Here is a 23395-nt window from a genome sequence, read left to right as displayed (position 1 = left end):
CCTGAGTTAATGCCTACTGATGGCGTACCTCAATATCCTTTTCGCTTACCAATTCCCAAAGGCGCCAGTACTGTAACCTTTGGCTCTGATACCAATTGTCACATCTCTACCCATTTAATTTTTTTTTGGTTACGCTAATAATAATATTAACCATGTACATAAAACTTATATGCACTAATAACACTAACCGTATAAGGTCTTATTGTAACACCTTACCATACATATGTCGGAGGGTTGTTTTATTGAAGCAGTTCATATAACATGGTTATGAAATATCTGCACTTAATCCTATGCTGTGATTACTTTAATACCTTGCATCTACACGTACTTGATTCCGTGCTGAAGGTGAGAGTTGGCAAAGCCATCTCATGACACTTGGACTTACCATTAAAGCTGCCTGACTCCTTCACGTGATCGGGGATGGCTCCCGTTAGGAACTTTCCCGCCCTACTCTTTGGTATTCCCGCAATGATCAACGGTGGCTAATCGTTGGCAGAGATCAATGGAGGAAAACGTTCCACGTCTCCCAGAGGGCTCTTTGTGTTTATAAAGGAAATCCTCCGGATACTTCGCGATTTCCTTGGTTTTGCTTGGCGTTCCATTGTCTCCGCGCCATTCTGTCTCGGCTGCGTGTCAAACCCTTGGTTCTGTTACAGTTTCTTCTCCAGCTTGCATTATTGTCATGGCGCCACCACTCCAGGGATACCAGCTATCGAGCTGGCTCGGTGAGTTTTCGTTTTGGTTAAATATTTCGAGGTTTTCTGTATTTAATCCCAAGGAACGTCAATCACTGATCTTTCCTATTTTACAGGTTATGGATGGCGGTTTTGGGAGCTGCTCGGCGGTCTGCACACTCTGTCAAATGCTACCGGCCAGGTTCTTCACAGGTGCATACAGAGATTTCCTCCTAGCCCCGATGTATATTGATTAAACTGTATTTGTCTTCTGTACTCCGAGCGATTCTGAGCTCCCAATCTTCTTCTTGGGTGCAGATGACGGAGAACCTCTTGATTTCTGGGTTAATCCCCTTGTTTTAGATTCTACGGAATAGAGAAGGGTCAGTCTCTAGTTCAGAGGCTATACCATTCGACCGTTATGTGAAGTAGCTACATTTATGTTATTAAGCTTTGCTTAGGTTATTATGCTCTATACTTTCACCGCTTATGTATTTAGCTCTGGACCCAATATGGGATGGCGGCCCTTTGTTAACGCGGCCATGGTTATATTCCAGTTAAAGGCTTCCTTCTTGTACAGTGCTTGAGGAGCAAATCTTATACATTTCATGTTTCAGCAATACGGTTTTCTTGTCTATATAATTATACATTTTCTTGTATATATTCTACTCGGTTCAATTCCTCAGTTATGCATTTGCTTACTTTCTATATAAATATACATGTGCTTGGAACGCCATACGGGTTGCACCTACATCCAAACTCGATGGATGCATGGTCGACCCCGGCTTGAATTCTCTGCGGATAGACGACTGTTCGAACCAACTGGCTTTCAGTTATTTATTATGGTTATTCCTTTTCTAACAATTCTGAATTCTTCTACCTGAAATGTATGTATAGCTGGTTCTATGGGTCACTTATGAATGTCATGTTTTCGTCTATATATACACATCAATGGCTGGTTATAGTAAGGCTTATCTCATGCCCATACTATCCTTAGAACAGGCTCTCGTTCATCATTGAATAATTACCACTCGACACCACGAGGGTTTGACATTTACGTTGGCTTTTGCTCCATTCATTGCTTCTATTTGAGGTTCATATATGGTTTCAAGCTCTGTTCACCGTTTACGTTTACAAGCTCTGATCAATGCTTTCATTTGAAATTTATATATATTATAAACTCCGTTTAGTTTGACCTTATCTGTTTCTAAGAGAAAAACATAGCGGAACGCTCTTGCATGCATTGCATATTTGTACCTGGAATTCTTGGCTCAGGTTATGATGCGAGGAATTACATACTATGCTTGTGTTAGGTCTTCATGCTCCTGTCTGAGGTTTTTGATAAAAGATACAGGCCTTCGGTGGCTATGCCGGTTACGGCGCTGTCGTAATTATTTCTTGGTTTATTAGTTTACGTTTTCACGAATCCGCTCGAAACTAACTCAGTTACTCATTCAAGACTCTGCTTGAAACCCTAGCTTAAAGTTTTTATTACGGCTCTCTCTTTCCTCAACCTGTCTTTACGGAACGAGACCAGCATACGCGGTCCCGAGATTAATAGTTACTCACAGGGTAAGGGTTTATTCTTTTTTAAAAATGCAGGTTACAGTACCCATAATAACGTAGAACTTCTGCTGTTCTTGTTATATAAATCCCTTTTGCCTGGCCTAACTTCTACAGGGACAGGATATGTGTCTCGAGATTCCTATTGAGGTTATTACAGCTCTGCTGTCTTACGAATAATGCACCATTTAATGTTAGGCAGCAATTCCTAACTATTGCCTTAAATCCCCAAGATTGGGTATTATAACCAGAATACAGATTCTATTTCTCGTTCAATCTTTACATGCTAAGAATAGCAGAGATTTACGAGTGTTCTGGTCTAATAGCCTGTAATCGGTAACAACAATTATTTAATCTACCATTCTGATAAAACACTATAGATACAGTAGGTTTCCGATACTTACCTGGTACCCGTGCGTATTGTATTTCTGGTAGCAAGCCTCCTGCAAATTCCTGTGTAAAGTTCTTTAACCACCCATCCTTAAGACTTTGTCCTTCGGGACCTGAGTCTTCCCCCGAGCTTACTCTTACCGGATCCCAATCCTCAGTAAGACTGCACCCAGTGTCTTGACTATCTGGTCTCTACCAGACTTAGTTCAAAACCAGGTATGTTCTTCTTCAGTTGTTTCCCCTTCTCTCTGTCCTACAGCACCCCCCCCGTCATTCTTTCATTGACAGCCTTATGAATAACAAGAATTAGTTTTTTAAACTAATTCGTAATCTTTTTTCTTAAAAGAAAAAAAGAATTACTATTTCATCACTGAATAATTTACGCCAAGTTATTACCATAGGGATGTTACAATATGTATTTATTTTATTAATAATTAGTTTATGGTTTTAAGTTTTTTAAATAAAATTTTATTAATTTGATTTATAATAATTAATTGTAATATTTATGGATAATATTGTATGCAAATGTATAGATTTAGAAATTTTTTACACAATTTACGTATAGGTAGCTATCAAATTACGATTCTAAATTCATCATTAATCATTAAATAGAATCTTCATTATTACATAGAGTAATTTTAGTAAGGGAATAGTGACTATCATAATCATTAATCTCACATGAAAATGTATGGAGCTGGAACCTTTTTACACAATTTAGCCATAGGTAACTATCCAAATTACTATTCCAGATTCTTTATTGGTGATTAGATTCTTTATTGGTGATTAGATGAAATCTTCATCATTACATAGAGTAACTTTAGTAAGGAAATATTGAGTTACATGACCATCAACAACCATTGTTGTAGCATATTAAAATAAACTTTCTTCTTGAATCATTTTCATGATTTTTTTAACTAGATTAGTTATTCACATATTCGATATTATAAATGTCACGTGAATTAACACCATCAAACTAACAGAATAAACAATCACATCATTGAACACCGAAATACCCTAGAAATCACGTAGGATGAAAACTAACAAACATTTAATTATATGATTAAATGGTTGTGAAGGTATTCACCCCTCACTTAATGGCTTATAAGTGAGTCCATCCCTTAACCATTGTCATAAATATTACAAGCAAATGTTATTTAAATACAACATATTTAACTAAAAATTATTACAATCACCATCAAATCATTTACCTAGAAATGTTGACTTTTTATATCATTGTGGCCTCATCTTTCCATCAATGGAAAATATTGTACCTTGCACTCATATGCATGGACCATCAGTTCTGTAAATACCACAATGTTAAACATAATCTATGCTTTATACAAGTCACCATCCTCTCCTGCCATTACTTTCCTCAACAAACTTTGATATCATGATTACATAAAGTATTAATCCACCAATAATCAATCTTTAATAGTGATTCTTCAATATTTATTCATGCGCATACATGAAATGTAAATAAAATATCGCAATATTCATCTTCTAACAACACTTCTCATGCATTAATTATAAGAAAATAATTATCAAGCATGTAAAAATAAATACGACATTACTATGATCCTTCTCGCATAGGCACGCGTTCTTTTCCAAGGGAAAACAACTGTAACCATCCATTTTCATTTAAATGATACTAGAATCTTCGCTTTGATTTTTGTGCATGTAATTAGATAAAACTTATTCAAAGAAAGTTAGCCCCTCAACTTTTCTTTGTGCATGTAACTAAGCAATTTTTTCATTACAATTGTTACTATTATTATAATACATACAAAGGAATATGGCACAGGTAGTGGAGGATTTAATGTACAAATGGCACAGGTAGTGCAGGATTTAATGTACCTCCCAACATCCGGACGAAGGTTTGGCAAATAAAATACTTCTATAGTACTACCACTTTTTTTCTACTCTGAAATGTCCAACAACCCAATCGTAGTGTGCATCCCAAATCATCTTGGAACACCCGTTTGAAGTAACACATATGTGTCCCAAGTGACATAAGAGTGCATCCTGGAGGTGAAAATTTGGAAATTTCTTACCTTCTAGGAGTTTATGGTATTTTCTTCTAAATTCTAGATTGCTCTCATAAACATGTAGCCACCCCAAAATCTCATGCCCATAAGAGTCGAGCATAGTGATTAGTACCATGACTGGTGGTCAGCTGAGGCAGTCCTCAACATTATTGGTGCTTCCCTTATTGTATTTAATGTTCAAATGGTATTGTTGCAGGTATGTTGACCATTTTTGATGACGATGGTTCTGCAACTTCCCTTGTGTTTGTATGAACTATAGGGTTCAGTGTTCCGTGTGGATGACTGTTTCCTTCCCCATAATGTAATTCTTCCATTGATGGTAGGCCTTCACAATGGAATACATTTTTTTTTTGTTATAGGTGGGATACTTTCAGACTATGTCTATAAGTGTCTCACAGTTGTAAGCCACTGGATGCCCGTGTTGAGTAAGAACTGCACCAATAACATAGTGAAAGGCATCTGTCTCAATCTCAAATGGTTGTGGCAGGTCTGGTAATGTGAGCACTAGTGCAGAGTAGTGTCGTTGCTTCAACTTGACAAAATCCTTTTGTTCAGTTTCGCACCAAAATAACTTCGCTTTCACTGCTCCCATAGTGACATGACTTAAAGGCCAAATGATATGAGAGAACCCCAAAAAGAAGATACAGTAGAAATTGGAAATGCCCAAAAAGCTACGGAACTCTGTTAGAGTGGTTGGGGCTGACCAATCCTGAATGACTTGTATCTTGGCTAGGTCCAAATGCACACCGTGTTCATCAATGATGTACCCTAGATATTGAACCTAGGTCATGCAAAAAGTGCATTTCTCCATATTGGCACACAGCTTGTGTTGTCACAAGATTTGGAGGACCTGTCGAATATGATGGAGGTGCTCTTCCCAACTCTAGCTAAAAATCAAGATGTCATCTAAATACACCACCTCAAATGCATTGGTGAAGGGTTGAAAGATTTCATTCATCAATCTCATGAAGGTTGTGGGGGAATTCGTCAAACCAAATTTCATGACCAACCATTTGAAAAGGCCCTACTTGGATTTGAAGTCAATCTTCCACACATCAGAGGGTTTGGTAGGCACCTAGTGATAACCAGACTTTAAGTCAGTCTTGTTGAAATATTTGGCCCCCTTGAGCTAGTCTAGAAGGTCATCAATCCATGGGACAATGATTTTGTTGAGCGCTCGATAGTCAATACAAAGTCTCTAGGTCTCATCCCTCTTTTGTACCAATAAAATCAGGCTCGCACAGGGTGATGAGCTTGGCCTGATGTTCCCTTTCTACAACAGCTCCTGAATCTGCCTCTTGATCCCATCATTCTCCATAATAGAGCATCGATAGATCGATCCATTGGGTAGTGGCATGATCGAGGTCATATCAATGGAGTACTTGACCTGACAGTGCAGAGGCATCCCTCTCGATGAGGAAAAAATGTCCCTGTACTCCTCCACGACTATATCCATATTTTGTTGTTGTGCAGAGGAGCCCTGTTTGGAAGTAGTGGCCACAATATTCTTCTTTCCACGACAGTGAATCATAAGGAAAAAAAATTTCTTGGTTTGTGAAATGATCTTACTACATTTCTTTGCAGAGATCAAAGAGATGGCGGTAGGCGGGGCTACCTTTGGTACGTTGTGCAACTTATTGCCCAAATTAATAATCACATAGCAAGGTCTAGACTCATATACAACATGCCACTTCCACAAGTATGTTTTTCCTCATAATACATCGCAAAGTTCAAGAGGAGAAACATCACACAATACCTCATCCGTGAAGGGCTTGATGTTGTAGCGAAGGTGACACTACTGGCTAATGCAAAGATCTCATCCTTGGGGAAGCCACCCAATGGTGTATGGTTGTCAATGCGTTGCAGTCGGTAGACCCAACCGCTTCATGACCTTTGCTAAAATAAGGTTCTTTTGGCTCCCAATATCGACAATGAACTACGGTGGAGAACCCTTCATCCACATCTATGATTGGAAGAGGCCTCCCCCTCCTCTAGATTTTCACGCTCATTCTTCTAGATCTTGGTGGTGGTCGTGATGGCATTGGGCTCCGCGTTAATGATCTGCTTCCCATTTTCATTCCCCCTATCAGGTTCTGACTTAGAGTAAGAACATGCATCTGATTTAGAAGCCTTTAGCTCACTAGTGACTACTTTTCCTGACACTCACTTGTGTTGTGAGTGGAAATATTATGGAAGCCACACCATTTTCCCATGTCCTTCTTTATCTTCGGTGTGTTGTTCTTTTCTTGTTTCTTCAACGGGTTGTCCTAGGTCACCCCGCCTTGGCTTTTTCCTTTGCTCTGTGGTTTGGGGGTGCCTTTCCCTTACTTCAGAGTCACAGATCCAAAGTCTCACTTATTCTGTTTAAACTTCTGCTCAATCTTGACAGTGTATCAATACGTCGTGCCAAGTGAGGAGATGTCAAGGAACTCCATCTCATCCTCGATGTATCTTTGTAGACATTCATGGTACTTGAGTACCAAATGTCACTCAGAATCCTTTATACTCAACTTCGTGTGAAGTGTATGAAAAACATTAGTAAAATCTGACACATCTTAGTCCCTTCCCTACCACAGCATGGTCCACTTTATGTATTTATCCTCATAGCTCGTGATAGGGTAGTACTGCTACTCCATGGCATCCCAAAATGAATTCCAAGTGGGTGCCGCTGAAAATAGTGAGGTTTTACTTTTTTCCTTCTTCTCAAAGTAGGTTTCCGACTAGTCCTTGATGTGGGGAGTGGCATTGAGAAGTGCATCAGTAATCTTTTCCCAGATGGAAAAATCATGAATAGAAAAATATCCTTCTAGCAGATTTAAACATTTATCTACAACGTCCGCATCTATTTGAACTTCAAATTTGGGATGTCAAAGTTAACTTGTACATTAAAGGGCATGGAGCTTCTAGAGTGGCTACTAGAAGGAGATGTGTCACCTTTGGGTATCCATTCAAAGATCTGGGCAAAGTTGTCCATCATCGCATTCCTCTATCACTTGAGAGCTTCTTTGAGCAATATTTTGAAAGGATCTCCTATCTCCTCGTCTTTCTTCTCTTCCGCCATGAGAGGTTGTCGGGATTTATGAGGCTTGTCTTTAAAGGGTTCGAATAGTTCGAGCCCTAACTATTTATAACCCGACCTCATTGAGGACATGCAAATAAAAACAGAGAAAGAGCAAACCCCTTTGACACTGTTCATCCGAACTTACATAGGAACGTAAAAAATCATATATATAACCACAAATATGGAGTTGTAGCATAAATAACACTTCATTTCATTAATAGCAAATACTGAAATATGATTACAAACATAATGGAAGTAAACTAGCTCAGGCGATGGTAGCTTATCTTTGAGAAGAGATGTGGTAGCTACATGCCTTCGAACTATGTTATAATGAGTCTCAAAGGCCTATTTATTATTTATAAATAATGGAAAATCCTAAACATCCAAAAACCTAACCCTAAGAGATGGGGCACCAAAATTGTGGGCCTCGTTTGGGTAAATTGGTACATCAATCTCCCAGGGTCATAAATTTGGCATACGAACTTCGTTTGGCTAGAATAATACATCGTTTCAAGGATCTCAAAGATGAGGCCAAAACCAAACAACAGGACTACTTGAATATATTTTCAAGACATGAAGAATTGTGAAAAATAGTAGATTGTGTTATAATTAAGGAAACTGAAAAATTGAAGGAGATGGTGTTGGGGGTCCAAGTGAAATGGGCAGGTGGTCACTAATATACACCTGAATCATACTTACAGGGGTTGGCACACTCATCCACGTCAAATTTGTCATTACAATCCTCTTCCTAGACATCTCACGTTGCTCTCAAGTTTTTCTACCGAGATCATCTGTTTAGGGTCAATCAAGGACACTGTGGGCATGGATTTTTCTACACGATCAGCCTCTGAGGGGTGCTAAGCTTAGAAAAATGCCTCACTCATCCTTCATCCACCCTCATCCATCTTCATCCACTTTCCTACACCTTCCTTCACCTCATAAAGCTCTCATACCCAATCCTATAGAAACACATGGCAATCCTGTAGAAAAATGGGGTATCATGTAACATCCTATAGTAGTCCTATAACACTTCCCAAACACAGCCAAATTTTCCCTAGGATCTTGATTTTTTCATTTTGAAATTGAATAATGATCCCCAGACTTTGAGTCCATGATTGAGGAGACTCAAGGACCACTCTAGACTCATCGTTCCTCCACTGCAAGTAGAAAACAACAAAAAGAGTTAGAAGGTACATTTTTATATTTGAATCATAATGATTATTCTCTTATGCAATTAGTAAATACCCTATTGCAAAAGCTAAATCCATCCTCCACTGAGTGATATGAAGGGATACTCTTCAATGCAAATAGATTAGACTTAGTTTTTTGGATTTCCTACTTATGTGTTGTAGACTAAATTTCTTCTTTTAAAGAAATTTGCAAATAGATTATTGATTTACATTCTACAAGTAGAATATTGATTTGATTGGTTTGCAAGTAGAGAAAAATGGTTCATTTCTGCAACTAGTGTAGTATTTTCCCTTCCTGCAGTTACTGTTAGTCTCTACATCTAAAGCATGGTACTTTCATTTCTACAAGTAGGATATTGTTCATTTCCTTGCAATTAGGGTATGTTTTTGTCTTTTAACAAAATTTATGTTTGTAGTTGGTTGAAGGAGTGGTATTTTCATCTCTTTATATGATCCAATGACTGAGGGTAACATGAGTAGAAATTGACCTACTATGCATATAGCACTGTCACCTATAAGTTACTAAGAACGTCGGGTTGATAATTCAAGTTGAGGGTCTAAGGATTTGCAACATCCTTGATGCAATACTAGGGCTCATTAGTCTACTAGCCTCTCTTTCTCCATAAGCTTTATCTCCATTCCCTAATTTCCTACGCATAACTCTCCAGGTATCTCTACATCCCTCACTCTCAATCCCTAATGTCTCCCACTTATTAGGTTCCACACAACATCTTTGCTAGATTCATATGTTTCTCTCACCAATTTTTAGTAATGCCTAGAGAGATGACATGCTCTAGAAGTTGTGGCGAGGGCCATGGCCCAATAAGAAATTCTCGAGGTTAGGCCCAAGTCTGAGCTTCGAAAACTTGCTACAGGGAACACACCTCATTGTTGAAAAACAAGATATATTTGATATTGAATAAGTGTTGGTCTACAAAAGGAATGAAATTTTAGATTATAAGATTTTGGCAAAATTTGATAAATGAGTTTCATATTTAGGAATGCCAACATTCATCGAAATTGGTATTTTCACAATACTGATATCTATTAGAACATCAAGAATTTTTTTGGAAATGTATTCTTTGATCATAATGAGAGTAGAGAAAATATCCTCCTTTAGATGGAGGAGCTCCATGTGTTGTATCAGATTATGGATGAGAGAATGCAATCAATGGAGGTTGCATTGCACCTTGATAGAGCACAAACACACCCTAATAACCCCACAGAAGCTACTTCAGTTGGTTAATGCCATGACATCCATTTGACGAAAGACCATTAGTATTAAGCTAAATAGATTCTATAGATCTCAATTTTATTGTTCTATGTTTTGATGTCATTTTGGTTCTCATATCTTTCATAGTCACATTTTGTAATTATAATAACAATGCGCTTGGTCACTCCCAACTCAAACTATGGTTTTGATGAATTTAAGTATAAACCTTTATTAGTTTCCTCAATCTAGCTTTGATTTCTACATATTAGAGCTTGTCAAGACGAGTCTTTGTAGCATGTATTGTATATATCTACGACGGTAATATAAGTTTATGAGCTTACAAAAAAAATTATTGTTAGAATTTTATATTTATTTCCAAAAAAGAGTCTTGTTAGGGTAAGTATAAATCAATGTTGTTAGCTATATAAATAATCATTTAAGATAGATGGACACCCTAAACTTAGTTGTAGTCCAGGATTTTCTTATAAGTGAATGCATTGAAGTGAAATTCTCAAATTACCAACATTGAGTAGCTAGATGGTTATAAGTAATAAGTCACTATTATCCACATTGGGCCTTCTATATAGATGATTTTTTCCCCTCACTATAAATTAAGACATTTATGAATATTTAATGGAATGAGTCTACAATTATAATCTTTTCTTATATTTCAATTTCTTTGGTATCCACTATCTTCATGAGTATAAGGATTGGATTTCCAGAGAAATCAACTAAGTGATGACACAAAAAAGTTAATTTAAACTTACAACACAAACTATATCGTATTTTCATGAATAGGATATGGGTATGTTGCAATTAATTACAATAATGTTAGTTTTCCATGTATCTTTTGAATCTCTTTCGTTAATTTCATGAGACCACCATGATTTCCTTAAAAGGATGAAAAAGGGAGAAAAAATGAGCATACTTTATGAGTTGATCCACTATCACCATGCCAGTATTATTCCCTTCATAGTTTGATAAACATACCATAATATCCAATTAGTACATATACTTCAATGTTGTTCAGTATAGGTGCATTCATCAAATGCGTGGAAGACTAAAAAGAAATGCCTTGCCATATTCATGCATGCTATTTCTAGTAAATCTATTAGTAGCATACACTAGCGTGTCAAACCCAAGGGAATTTGAATGAAGCACCTATCATCATGGAACTAGCCAAATGCAAAGGAACATCTATAACAATTGATTGAGTTAAGCCCTCTTTATCTCTCTATATATGTGTCAGAAAACAAATATAGATTCGCCTTAGAATAGGCTTTTTAACTATAGAGAATTATGTTCATCATTTCTTTCTTATTCGATTCATTATTTAATAAATCTAAGTGAAAATAAATTTATATTAATAAATAAATATAGTAATATAAATCTATCTTAACCTTAAATCTATAACATATATAGAAATATCCAATATTATAAATATAAACCCTTTTATAGTGAACAAATTGAAAAAAAATATTTACATTTCTAAATATATATATTTTTAAATACTTAATATTTAAGAAATAAATAAAATATTAGCAAAATTTTAAAGATGAAATTCTATTATAATAGATATGACAACCAAATTCTAAACTAAACACATATATCAAAGTTTTTTAACATATTATAATTTAAACTCATTTATGTTATACATTTATATTTTCACTTTGCTCAAAACTCCTTGCACATTATCCTTAACTTGCTGAAAGCATTGGTACATTCTTTTGGCCAATTTATTTTCATGTATGTTGATAGTAATCATTGAGCTGAGAGGCTCATTCTATAACCTAGTATGAGTGGTTGTGTAAGTTTGTCCATCCATCCATGCCCTTTTAAAATAAAAACAAAAAATAAAAATTACCTTCTAAATAGAAAAATAATGTCGACTGTAATTAAAAAAAAAAAATATGTTGTAAACTAATTAGAAGTAAAAAAAAAAAAGTGTGAATCATATATTTAAATCTTATACTTTTCAAAAATATTTCAAAAAGAGATTTAAACAAACTATTTGATGATCTATGTTGACTAATTTATGTGGATATAAACTCCTTATATATCTATATATATATAGAAATAAATAAGTTTTATGGTTAAAATTTTTATTTGGCCTTATATATTCTATTTAGCATTCAAAAATACAATTCAAATAATGAAAAATAACACATTATATTTTTCACTTTAAAAAAATTTGCACTTAAAAAAATTAAACTCGTACGCCTCATATTATAATAGATCCGTACTTAAAATAAATCTATACCAATAGTTAACTATACGTATTAAACTTAAAATACACATAATAATTATCATTAATAATACCAATACATTCTTCATAATAAAAAATAATTAGTTTTATATTCCATAATTGAAAAACTAAACTCTCTAATTACTAAATGGAAGTCTACTTTTATCCCATCTTATTTTGTGATTCAGACTTCAATTACTAAAGATCCTTTGGAGGATTATTTTCTCGCATTACCAAAGATCCTTTTGATAATTATTTTCTTCCGTGAATGCTAGGAGCGAAGTAGTCATAGGGCTTCAAATGATAAGATCTATGTCATAATTTACTTCATTCTCTTGTACTCATAACAAGGAAAAGGGAATACTGGCCTTGTAATCACGAGATACTCATTATTAGAAGTGCTCAATAGTTTAGAACACTTTGCACATAAATGTAACAATGTAATTTTATAAAAATATAAAAGATCGAGATCAATGAACTTAACACAAATAGCCATTGAGCATTCCTCCTAAGAAAGCTATGTATTCCAGCAGTGAAATTCACTTCAAAACAAACATGCCTATGGACTTGTTTAAGCAAGCTATGTATTCCTGGAATGAAATTCACTTCAAAACAAACATGCTTATGGACTTGGGTAATGCAATAAGGCTATTAATTTTATTCTTTCAAATATTTTTGAGATTTATTAATATAAAATATTGTTATTTAAAATGTTTTTTTCTTTAAATTCAATATATATATATAGATATATATAATTTTATACTAAATAATATAATAAAATTTATATCTATTTATTTTATTAAATATAGATTTTATTTTATCTATATTTAATAAAATAGTATAAGCCAGTCTACTCATAATCACAATGAAATTATATTTCAAAAATAATTTTCTTTTCGATTAATGCAAACACCAAAAACCTTGTTAGCTCATATACAGAGTTTTAAATTAATGGCAGTGTTAGCTATCTCAATCACAAAAGACTCAACTGAACCAGAAACGCTGCAGATAAAAATGATAATAACTAATCAATTTTAAGATCTTTAAGATCTTGTGTGACCCAGGGACCTCCAATTCAAACAACTCCTCCCATAAAACCCCATATAAAGGATCTACATTCACTATAAATCTGATATTATAAATATTATATCACAATACCTTTAATAATAACCATCTTCCAAAATGAAAAAATAGTCAATTCAATACCTTGTAAAACCTTAATATACCCTTATTCCATCTTATCAATAATCACTTTCCTAATAAATAACCAAAGGAATCCCCTTTCTGAAAGCATAGACAAAATATATAGGATATAATACACGAACCATTCTATAGGCATTATTCTTTTATCATCATAATGGTTCGGTTTTACGAGAACAAGTATTTCTAACTTTTAAAAGTAGCTTTCCCACAAAAACATAATTGGAATTCATAAAAAAAAAATGGAGTAAGAATTTAAAATTAAGGTTAATTTATTATCTTATAGAAAAACATTAAGTTAACACACTGAAGTTTAGATCCTTTGAAGGTTCATCGCGCTCATTAATAATGGAGGTTTAAAAAAATTATATTTATGTTCATGTTATATTTTAAATTTATTTTCTTTAACATTGTTTACAACAAGATAGTTTTTAGAATTTAATTTTTTAATGTTGAGCTTCTAAACCTCTCGTTGTTCTTTTGGTATCATTAGGTGTTGATTGATATAGGGAATACATCCGAAATCTTTCAAAAAGTGGATGATTATGAACAAATATAATATGGGTTCTTCATTTTCTCTAGAATCTGTATAGAGATCGATATGAGAAAAGGCCTTCCAGATATCATCTTATTAAAAAATGGCTCTTTTCAATGGATACAAATTCTAGACTATGAAAACGTGACATTTAAATGTAGTATTTGTTTTTAGACACTTCACCTACAAAATTTATACCACAGAACAATAAATCATCAAAGAAAAAATAGATAATAACATAGAAAGAAGAGGAGGAAATATGTTGAGACAAAATTGGAGAAATTTTTTGAAAAAGAATGTTTTTTTAAGAGACCCAAGAACCTACCTCAGAATATGCGAATATGCATGATTCTCAATGGCCAAGCCATTTTGGACTTCTCAATGGCCAAGCCATTTTGGACTAGACGAGGATGGACTGCAGGGAGATATCTCTAGTTCAGTCTCCATAGTTCAGTGGCAATGATTGTTGATGGACTGATGAGAACTAAAAGAGCACATGAATATGGAAATTCTGTTTTAGATAAAAATCAATGAGTTTGCGAGAGGGTTTAAGTTTTGGTTGTCATGTCTAGAGATTATTCTAGTGGTACTTGGCAGAAAGTGCATAAGAAGAAAGGGAAAAAGGGAATTCTTATGATTTTTATAATTTATAATTCTTTTAACTCTTATGTTGTATTTAGCTCATAGTATGTTGTCAAGTCTAAGTTTATGTAGCTCGATAAAGGTCTTTTCCACAGTGTTTAATGCACATACAAAATGTAATTTTCATATTTTTAATGAAAATTATAATTTTTTCCAAAAAAAAAAAAAAGCAATGTCAATAAACTTTTTTTGGAAGTGTCTAAAATCTAGGTTTTCATATCCAAGTGCCTAAAATCTAGGTTTTCATATGCAAGAAAATTCCACAAATTCATAGGCGCTAATAAATGCAAATGGTTACTTATACCATTTTCATTTTCATTAGTTATAATTTGTTGGAAATATTTTTTTCAGACTTTATATGAAAAATGTTCCATGTGCATATGAATTTTTTATATTGAAATTTAAATTTTATAGGGAAAAAGTTAATAGTGAAAATCTAGTGCATGGAAATTCTCAATGTATATAAGTTTGTAATATTGAAATTTAAATTTATAAAAGAAAATGGAAATAATTTGTATAAAAATTCTGTATATATAAGTTTTTAATAATAAAATTAAATTTAAATTTTATGGAAAAAATATAAACTTTTACAACATTCAAATTAGTTCAACCTTAATCAATAAACTTTCATGCATCTAACACTAAAACTGACCCACATTAAATTAAACTCAACTTTAACAATAAAACACCCCACACTAAATTAAATTGAACTTAAAAAAATTTGAGCCCACAAACTAAAGTCAACTTGAACTTTTATTTAATAATAATAAAAAAAAAAACATAAAATCAAAGAAGACTTCACAATTAAAGTGAAAATTAACACAATCATATTTATTATGATTTTTAATATAATTTCAGTGAAACTTAATATTTCAGTCTTCACTTATTGTGAAGAATTAGTTCGGGTTATTTTTTTAATAAAATAAAATGATATTTTTTGTTACCTAAATGGTATGTATAATTTGTGATTTGAATAATTATAATAAAATCACATCTAATTTAAACCATACTAACCCTTCACATGATTAGATGAACAACTTTTATACTATAAAATACCTAAAAAAGGCAAACCCAACACAAAAACAAAAACAATTTTTAATAAAAATTTGATAACTCAAATATTAATATTTTATTTCCCGACTATCTGTATCCACTAAGTATGGAATAAAGCAATGCTCGGTGCACAATTTGATTGCAAAATCTACCATCAAAATAAGTTATCAATATTTGAACTCAGTAACAAAAACAAATACATATAGATACTTTATTCAATATCCAAAATTAAACTTATCTTCGGAACGTTGATTCCATTTTTCATTTAGCAGATTGGTTATGTTATATTGTTTGAAACCAATAAGCAAACCAAGCCCTGAGAAATTCTTATAGTATTTATTTATGATAGGATAAAAAAAAAAATAGACACATTCACAAAGCAAGCTGACGTGGTAGTTTCATCTTACCCCAGGTTTTCTTTCCTGAAAACTAAAATTTTCTTGAATCGTTCAACAATATTATTATTTTTTTCAAATATTGAGAACTAATCTGGACGTTTTCTTTCACCAAAAGAAAGATTTTCTTGAATCGTGCAACAATAGTATTATTTTTCAATATTGAGAATTAATCTGGACGTTATTTTATTGCGTGCGTGTTCTATAGAATTAAATTTCTGCCCTGTTAAAAAAAAACCGTTGATGGCCGCTTAAGCAAAATCAGGTACCCAAAACAGGGGAGGAAGGGCCTCCATTTCTCAGGATTTGCTTCTCTGGCAGACTCGAACTTGTAATGTGGTGCTGCAATTTACTGCGCTTGCGATGAGTGGAGGCCACAGTTAATTACAGTGGTTCTGCACAAACGGCATGAAGAATTATTGACAGTACAGGGAAGAAACCACCGATCAATGCAAGAAATGTGAAAATAGTGTCTGCAGTTGGGAAGAATGCGGACTCCATCCTCCTCCCCCCAAACAGATGGAGCATGGCGATGCAGATGATTCACTCCTATTTATATCATCACCGCATCTTCTTAGAATCCCGTACTTTCCCTTGGGCAACGCTGCAATCATCATTGAGCGGCGGACAATATAGCTAAGCGCTCTACCTTGTTTTTCACAAAATCTAAATAACGGAAAAAAGCCTGAACCATTAAAGCTGGAAGCAGCGGTTCTTCCTGGGCCCGTACCCGTGCTTCTGCCAGTGCCAGAACCAGATGCAGCGCCATGTAAATTGCTGAGGATTTTTTCGCCAAGAAACAGCTTTGGATTATTATGACAATTCCTGACCCTTGTGATAGCAGCGAATTCCACCAGAACACGTAGGGAATTCTAACGGACAGACAATTTGAGTTCGATATTTTCTATTATTGAACCCTTCTCCCTCTTTTATTACATCACGGACAATTATGGATGAGTGCAGATAACTCATATGGATGAGTGCAGATAAGACAATTATGGGTGAGTGCAGATAACTCATATGGATGAGTGCAGATAACTCATATACGATTCAAGAAGTAGTTAATAGTTAGTACAGTGGGATTATTGCAAATTGATTTTAAACATTAAAATTTTAGAGGTTTAGAAGTTGGAAGTTCTTGATAGGATTTGCAAATAGAGTCCAAATACCAAAATTTCAATAATAAAACTTACTATATATCCTGATGTACTACTTACTAATAACTCATATCCTCTTTCACTACCATCTTAGATATGTTTTCTTAGATTTTAACAATCAAATCACATCCCTACTTCTAAATAAAAGAAATTGTATGGATTTCATGTAATAGGTAGGTGTAGGCTATCTTTAGATTGTGGGGGCATGACTCATGAGCTGTCCTGATAATATTCTAAGAATTTTACTAACTGCTAGAGTCGTATTTTTAGCTAATGGTACTTTTAGGCACATTGATACGAAACAACTATTGGTTCCCAAATTCATATTTTAAGTAACGCTGGCTGAAGTTTCTGTCACGTCACGCTTTAGAGATGCGTCACCTCTAATAGTTTATTACACATGCCACGTATTCAACAAATCGTTATAACTATAAATCTTTATTTTGGTAGAAGTGTAATTTTATACAAAGTTTTCGTAAACGATAGAAGTTATTCAGATTTTTTTTTTCCTAATAAGTGAATTTCTCATAAAATAATATCATAAATTATTGTAATGAATTTATTTATATTATAACTAGTGAACAGCATATCAATAATGTGCAATAATGTGCAGCTCGCCTTAGAGCGAGACTCTGCCATCGTTGTCGTGACCGAGGTAACTGACCGAAACAAGCTCATAGTTCATGTCGTGGAGGAGGCATGCCGAATGGTCCCAGAGTTGGCCATTCCCGAGGGAGAACTAGTCGAGGTGCGCATTCGCAAGCTTCCTACAGCGGTGCATGATGCTAGCACAAAGTTGGCTAAGGTTCAGTTGGCGCTGAATCTACAAATTGCAGATTTGCAGTTGAAGACCCAACCTTCAACTCCGCCAAAAGTAAAGGAGTAGCGTGCAACCGTTGTCACAGAAGCGATAGTGGTAGTAGACAGTGCAGTAGCAGACTACACACAGCTTTTTGAACAGTTGTTCGAGGTCTTGACGAGCCTGTAGGAGGATCCTAATGTACAGTGGCTGGAGACAGAGGCACGAGAACTATAGCAGCACTATAATGAAGTAAAAGGTACAACGCGTACCATCACTCTCACACAGAGACTGGCGAAGCTACAGGAGGCCAAAACATTGAAGGAACAGGTCGATGCAGTGCAGCACAAGGAGGCAGTGCTGAAGTCATGCTTGAAGCCCCAGTTGGACGAAGCTTATTCGGTCATGGCCTCCATTGAAGGCAACTCACCAGAAGCTTCAGGTTGATGGTTCACGACTAGTGATAGAGTAGTTGGTTGAAGAAGTGAAGCAGGTGGTCGCACAGTGCACCGCCGAGGTTTCCTTCATACAGGTCAAGTTGGGAGGTCTTCATGCCAAGATCTTCGCGCCCGCAAAGTGACTCGAGGGCAAGTCACCATGTTTGTGTTGGGGGCCTATTGGGGACGGGTTCCCCCAAGGATAGTTTTGCGGCGAAAAGCACATGTTTTGGGATAATTTTGTAATAAAGTTGTAAAGTATCTGCATTTTTTGGTTGCGGAGCGCGAAGGTGTCAAGAGTCATAAAGGGTTGTCTGCCCTTATTTTGTAAAGTGTAAAGTTGGTTGTAAAGATCCACCGGACTATGGGATTGTATAAAAAGGATCTAAATAAGTAAGCTCTAGGTAGTGAAGAATGAAGTGAGGAGTTAAGCATTGGAGTCTTGGTAAAGAAGTCTAAGTATTCTTGGGTCTTAGCGTAGGAAGAAGCTCTGCAGCTAAGTGCGCAAAGGTCTAGGGTGGAAGTCCGCAGTTCAGTGCGCGGACTCCTGCAGTTGTGTGCACATGGCAGATAAAGCTTGTATTAACTTAAAGATATCAATAAAGAGAAGTATTCTGCAGTTACTCTGTATTTAGTTTTGGTTAATGCATCTGATTATATTGTGTTTTGGATTTAAGTTACCATGTTTATGTGATGCGCAAATATATGTGATTGTATTTGTTAATTGAAAACAAGTAAGGATAACAGTTTACATAGCGCTAACTGTGATTGATTAGTAAGATAATTAAAACACTTAAGATAACTTGGGAACGTATACAATACATTGTAATCGCTGTGTGGAAGTACCTAGGTCACAGGTTAGGGCTGCGCGAAGGTCAATCATACACCTTTCCGGAGGTACTTAAGGGCAAAATAAAGGGCAAACTGATAGAGCCCTAAGTCTCAGCGACCTGCGGGAAAGTAGAGGCTAAGGGTATAAACCGACATCATGACCATCTTAAGGTGCGGAAACTTGGTTCCAGCATCCCCCCATACTACTTCGGGTGAGACTTCGATCCCCGCTCTGCAGGCTGATGCCAAAAGGGCCAGTAGTGTAGGGATTTGTTTGGGTAACTAATTTTGAATATGGGTCGAGCCCCAGAGAGGGAACAACCTCAAAATTGTTTCAGAAGTTCAAGACTTAAAGAATTGACAAAAATAGTAAATTGTGCTATAATTAAGGAAACTGAAAAACTGAAAGAGACAGTGTTGGGGGTACAAGTGAAATAGGTGGGTGGCCACCAATATTCACCTGAATCAGACTTGCAAGGGTTGGCACACTCATCCACATCCACTTTTTCATTGCCATCCTCTTCCTAGACATCTCACACTTCTCTCAAGTTTTTCTACTGAGATCATCTTTTTAGGGTCAATCAAGGACACTGTGGGCATGGACTTTTTTGCAAGATGGGCCTATGAGGGGTGCTAATCTTGGAAAAATGCCTCACTCATCCATCATCCACCCTCATCCACCTTCCGACACCTTCAGAACACCTTCCTTGACCTCATAGAGCTCTCATACCCAATCCTGTAGAAAAGTATGGCAACCCTATAGCAAACTGGGGTATCATGTAACGTCCTATAGTAGTCCTATAACAATTCCCAAAATCAGCCAAATTTTCCCTAAGATCTTGATTTTTTCATTTTGAAATTGAATAATGACCCCGAGACTTTGAATCTATGATTGAGGAGACTCAAGGACCACTCAAAATCCATCATCCCTCCAATGCAAGCACACAACAACAAATAAAGTTAGGAAGTAGATTTTCATATTTGAATCATAATCAATATTCTCTTATGAAATGAGTAAATACCCTATTGCTAAAGCTAAATCCATCCTCCACTCAGTGATATGAAGGGATACTCTTCAATGCAAATAGATTAGACTTAGTTTTTCGGATTTCCTACTTATGTGTTGTAGACTAAATTCTTCTTTTAAAGAAATTTTCAAATAGATTATTGATTTACATTCTGCGAGTAAAATATTAATTTGATTGGTTTGCAAGTAGAGCATCATTGATTCATTTCTGCAACTAGTGTAGTACTTTCCCTTCTTGCAGTTAGAGTTAGTCTCTACATCTAATGAATGTTATTTTCATTTCTACAACTAGGATATTGTTAATTTCCTTGTAATTAGGGTATGTTTTCGTCTTTTAACATAAATTATCTTTATATTTAGTTGAAGGAGTGGTCTTTACATCCCTTGATATGATCCAATGACTGAGGGTGACATTAGTAGAAATTGACCTACTGTGCATATAGCACTGTCACCTATAAGTTTTTATGAACACTAGGTTGATAATTCAAGTTAAGGGTCCTAGGAGTTGCAACATCCTTAGTGCAATACTAGGGCTTATTAGTCTACTAGCCTCTCTTTCTCCATAAGATTTATCTCTGTTCGCTTATCGCCTACGCATAACTCTCCACATATCTCTCCTTCCCTCACTCTCAATCCCTAATGTCTCCCACTTCTTGGGTTCCACACAACATCTTTTCCAGATTCATATGTTTCTCTCACCAATTGTCAGTAATGCCTAGAGAGATGACATGCTCGAGAAGTTGTGGCGAGGTCCCTAGCCCAATAAGAAATTCTTGAGTTAAGGCCCAAGTCTGAGCTTTGACAACTTGCTACAAGGACACACCCCATTGTTGAAACAACAAGATAGATTTGATATTGAATAAGATTTGGCCGACAAAAGGAATGAAATTTTAGATTATGAGGTCTTAACAAAATTTGATAAATGAGTGTCATATTTAGGAATGCCAAGATTCATCAAAATTAGTATTTTCACAGTGTTGATCTATATTAGAACATCAATAATTTGTTTGGAAATGTATTCTTTGACCATAATGACAGCAGAGAAAAGATCCTCCTTTAGATGGAGGAGCTCCATGTGTTGTATCAGATTATGGATGAGAGAATGCAATCAATGGAGGTTATATGGCACCTTGATAGAGCACAAAAACACCTTAGTAACCCCACAGAAGATACTTCAAATGGTTAATGGCATGAAATCCATGTGGTGAAAGACCATTAGTCTTAAGCTCAATAGTTTCTATAGATTTCAATTTTATTGTTCTATGTTTTGATGTCATTTTGGTTCTCACAACTTTTATAGCCGCATTTTGTAATTATAATAACAATGCGCATGATCACTCCAACTCAAACTATGGCTTTTATGAATTTAAGTATAAACCTTGATTAGTTTCCTCAATCTAGCTTTCATTTCTACATATTAGAGCTAGTCAAGGTGACTCTTTGTAGCATGTATTGTATATATTTACAAGGGTAATATAAGTTTATGAGCTTACAAAAAAATTTATTGTTAGAGTTTTATATTTATTGCCAAAAAAGAGTCTTGTTAGGGTAAGTGTAAATCAATGTTGTATATAGCTATATAAATAATCATTTAATATGGATGGAAACCCCAAACTTAATTGTAGTCCAAGCTTTGCATATAGGTGAATGCATTGTAGTGAAATTCTCAAATTACCAACATTGAATAGCCAGATGGTTGTAACTAATAAGTCACTATTATCCACATTGGATCGTCCATATAGATGATTTTTTCCCCTCATTGTAAATTAATACATTTATGAATATTTAATAGAATGAATATACAATTACATTCTCTTATTATACTTCAATTTCTTTGGTATCCACCATCTTCATGAATATAAGGATTGAATTTCCAGAGAAATCAGTGATGACACAAAACGTTAATTTAAATTTACAACACAAAATATATCCCATTTTCATAAATAATATATGAGTATGTTGCAATTAATTACAATAATGTTAGTTTTTCGATGTATCTTTTGAATTTATTTCATTAATTTCATGACCACCATGATTTCCTTAAAAAGATGAAAAAGTGAGAGAAGGTCAGCATACTTTATGAGTTGATCCACTATCACCATGCCAATATTATTCCCTTTTATAGAATGGTAAACCTATGATAATATCCAATGTACAACATATGATAATATCCTATTAGTACATGTACTTCAATGCCATTTAGCATAGCGGCATTCATCAAATGTGAGGAAGACTCAAAAGAAATGCCTTTCCATACTCATGCATGTCATTTCTAGTAAATCTATTAGTAGCATACACTTGTGTGTCTAACTCAAGGGAATTTGAATGAAGTGCCTATTATCGTGGAACTAGCGTGGAACTAGCCAAATGCAAGGGAACATCTATAACAGTTGATTGAGTTAAGCCCTCTTTGTCTCTAGATATGTGTCAGAAAACAAATATAGTTTCATTTTAGAATAAGCCTTTTAACGATAGAGAATTGCGTTCACCATTTGCTTCATTATTTAATAAATTTAGGTGAAAATAAATTTATGTTAATAAATAAATATAGTAATGTAAATCTATCTTAACCTTAAATCTATAACATATATAAAAATATCAAATGTTATAAATATAAACCCATTTTATAGTGAACAAATTGAAAAAAAATTATTTACATTTCTAAATATATATTATTTTTAATATTTAATATTTGAGAAATAAATAAAATATTAGTACAATTTTAAAGATGAAATTCTATTATAATAAATATGACAAAACCAAATTCTAAACCAAACACATATATCAATGTTTTTTAACCTATTATAATTTAAACTCATTTATGTTACACATTTATATTTTCACTTTGCTCAAAACCCTCTACACATTCTTCTTAACTTGCTGAAACCATTCGTACATTCTTTTGGTCAAATTCCTTTCATGTATATTTATAGTAATC

The 23395-nt window shown here is 34.6% G+C and overlaps 1 protein-coding gene across 1 annotated transcript; it reads left to right on the top strand.

The window, feature by feature from the left end:
- Window positions 1-261: 261 nt before the first annotated feature.
- On the top strand, window positions 262-1276 carry LOC149236814 (uncharacterized). Its single transcript, XM_089369042.1, has 4 exons — window positions 262-345; window positions 435-725; window positions 812-887; window positions 993-1276. Exons 1-4 carry the CDS (start codon window positions 262-264, stop codon window positions 1049-1051), a joined length of 510 nt encoding a protein of 169 aa, XP_089225168.1. The 3' UTR covers window positions 1052-1276.
- Window positions 1277-23395: the final 22119 nt, after the last annotated feature.

The sequence above is a fragment of the Pinus tabuliformis genome, chromosome 8 (genome assembly GCF_031772625.1).
Source record: "Pinus tabuliformis cultivar Carrire ecotype Pingquan chromosome 8, CPIR1, whole genome shotgun sequence".
Taxonomy (NCBI): Eukaryota; Viridiplantae; Streptophyta; class Pinopsida; order Pinales; family Pinaceae; genus Pinus; species Pinus tabuliformis.
The sequence above is the reverse complement of the archived record's forward strand: the minus strand, read 5'-3'. Positions and strand labels throughout refer to the sequence as shown.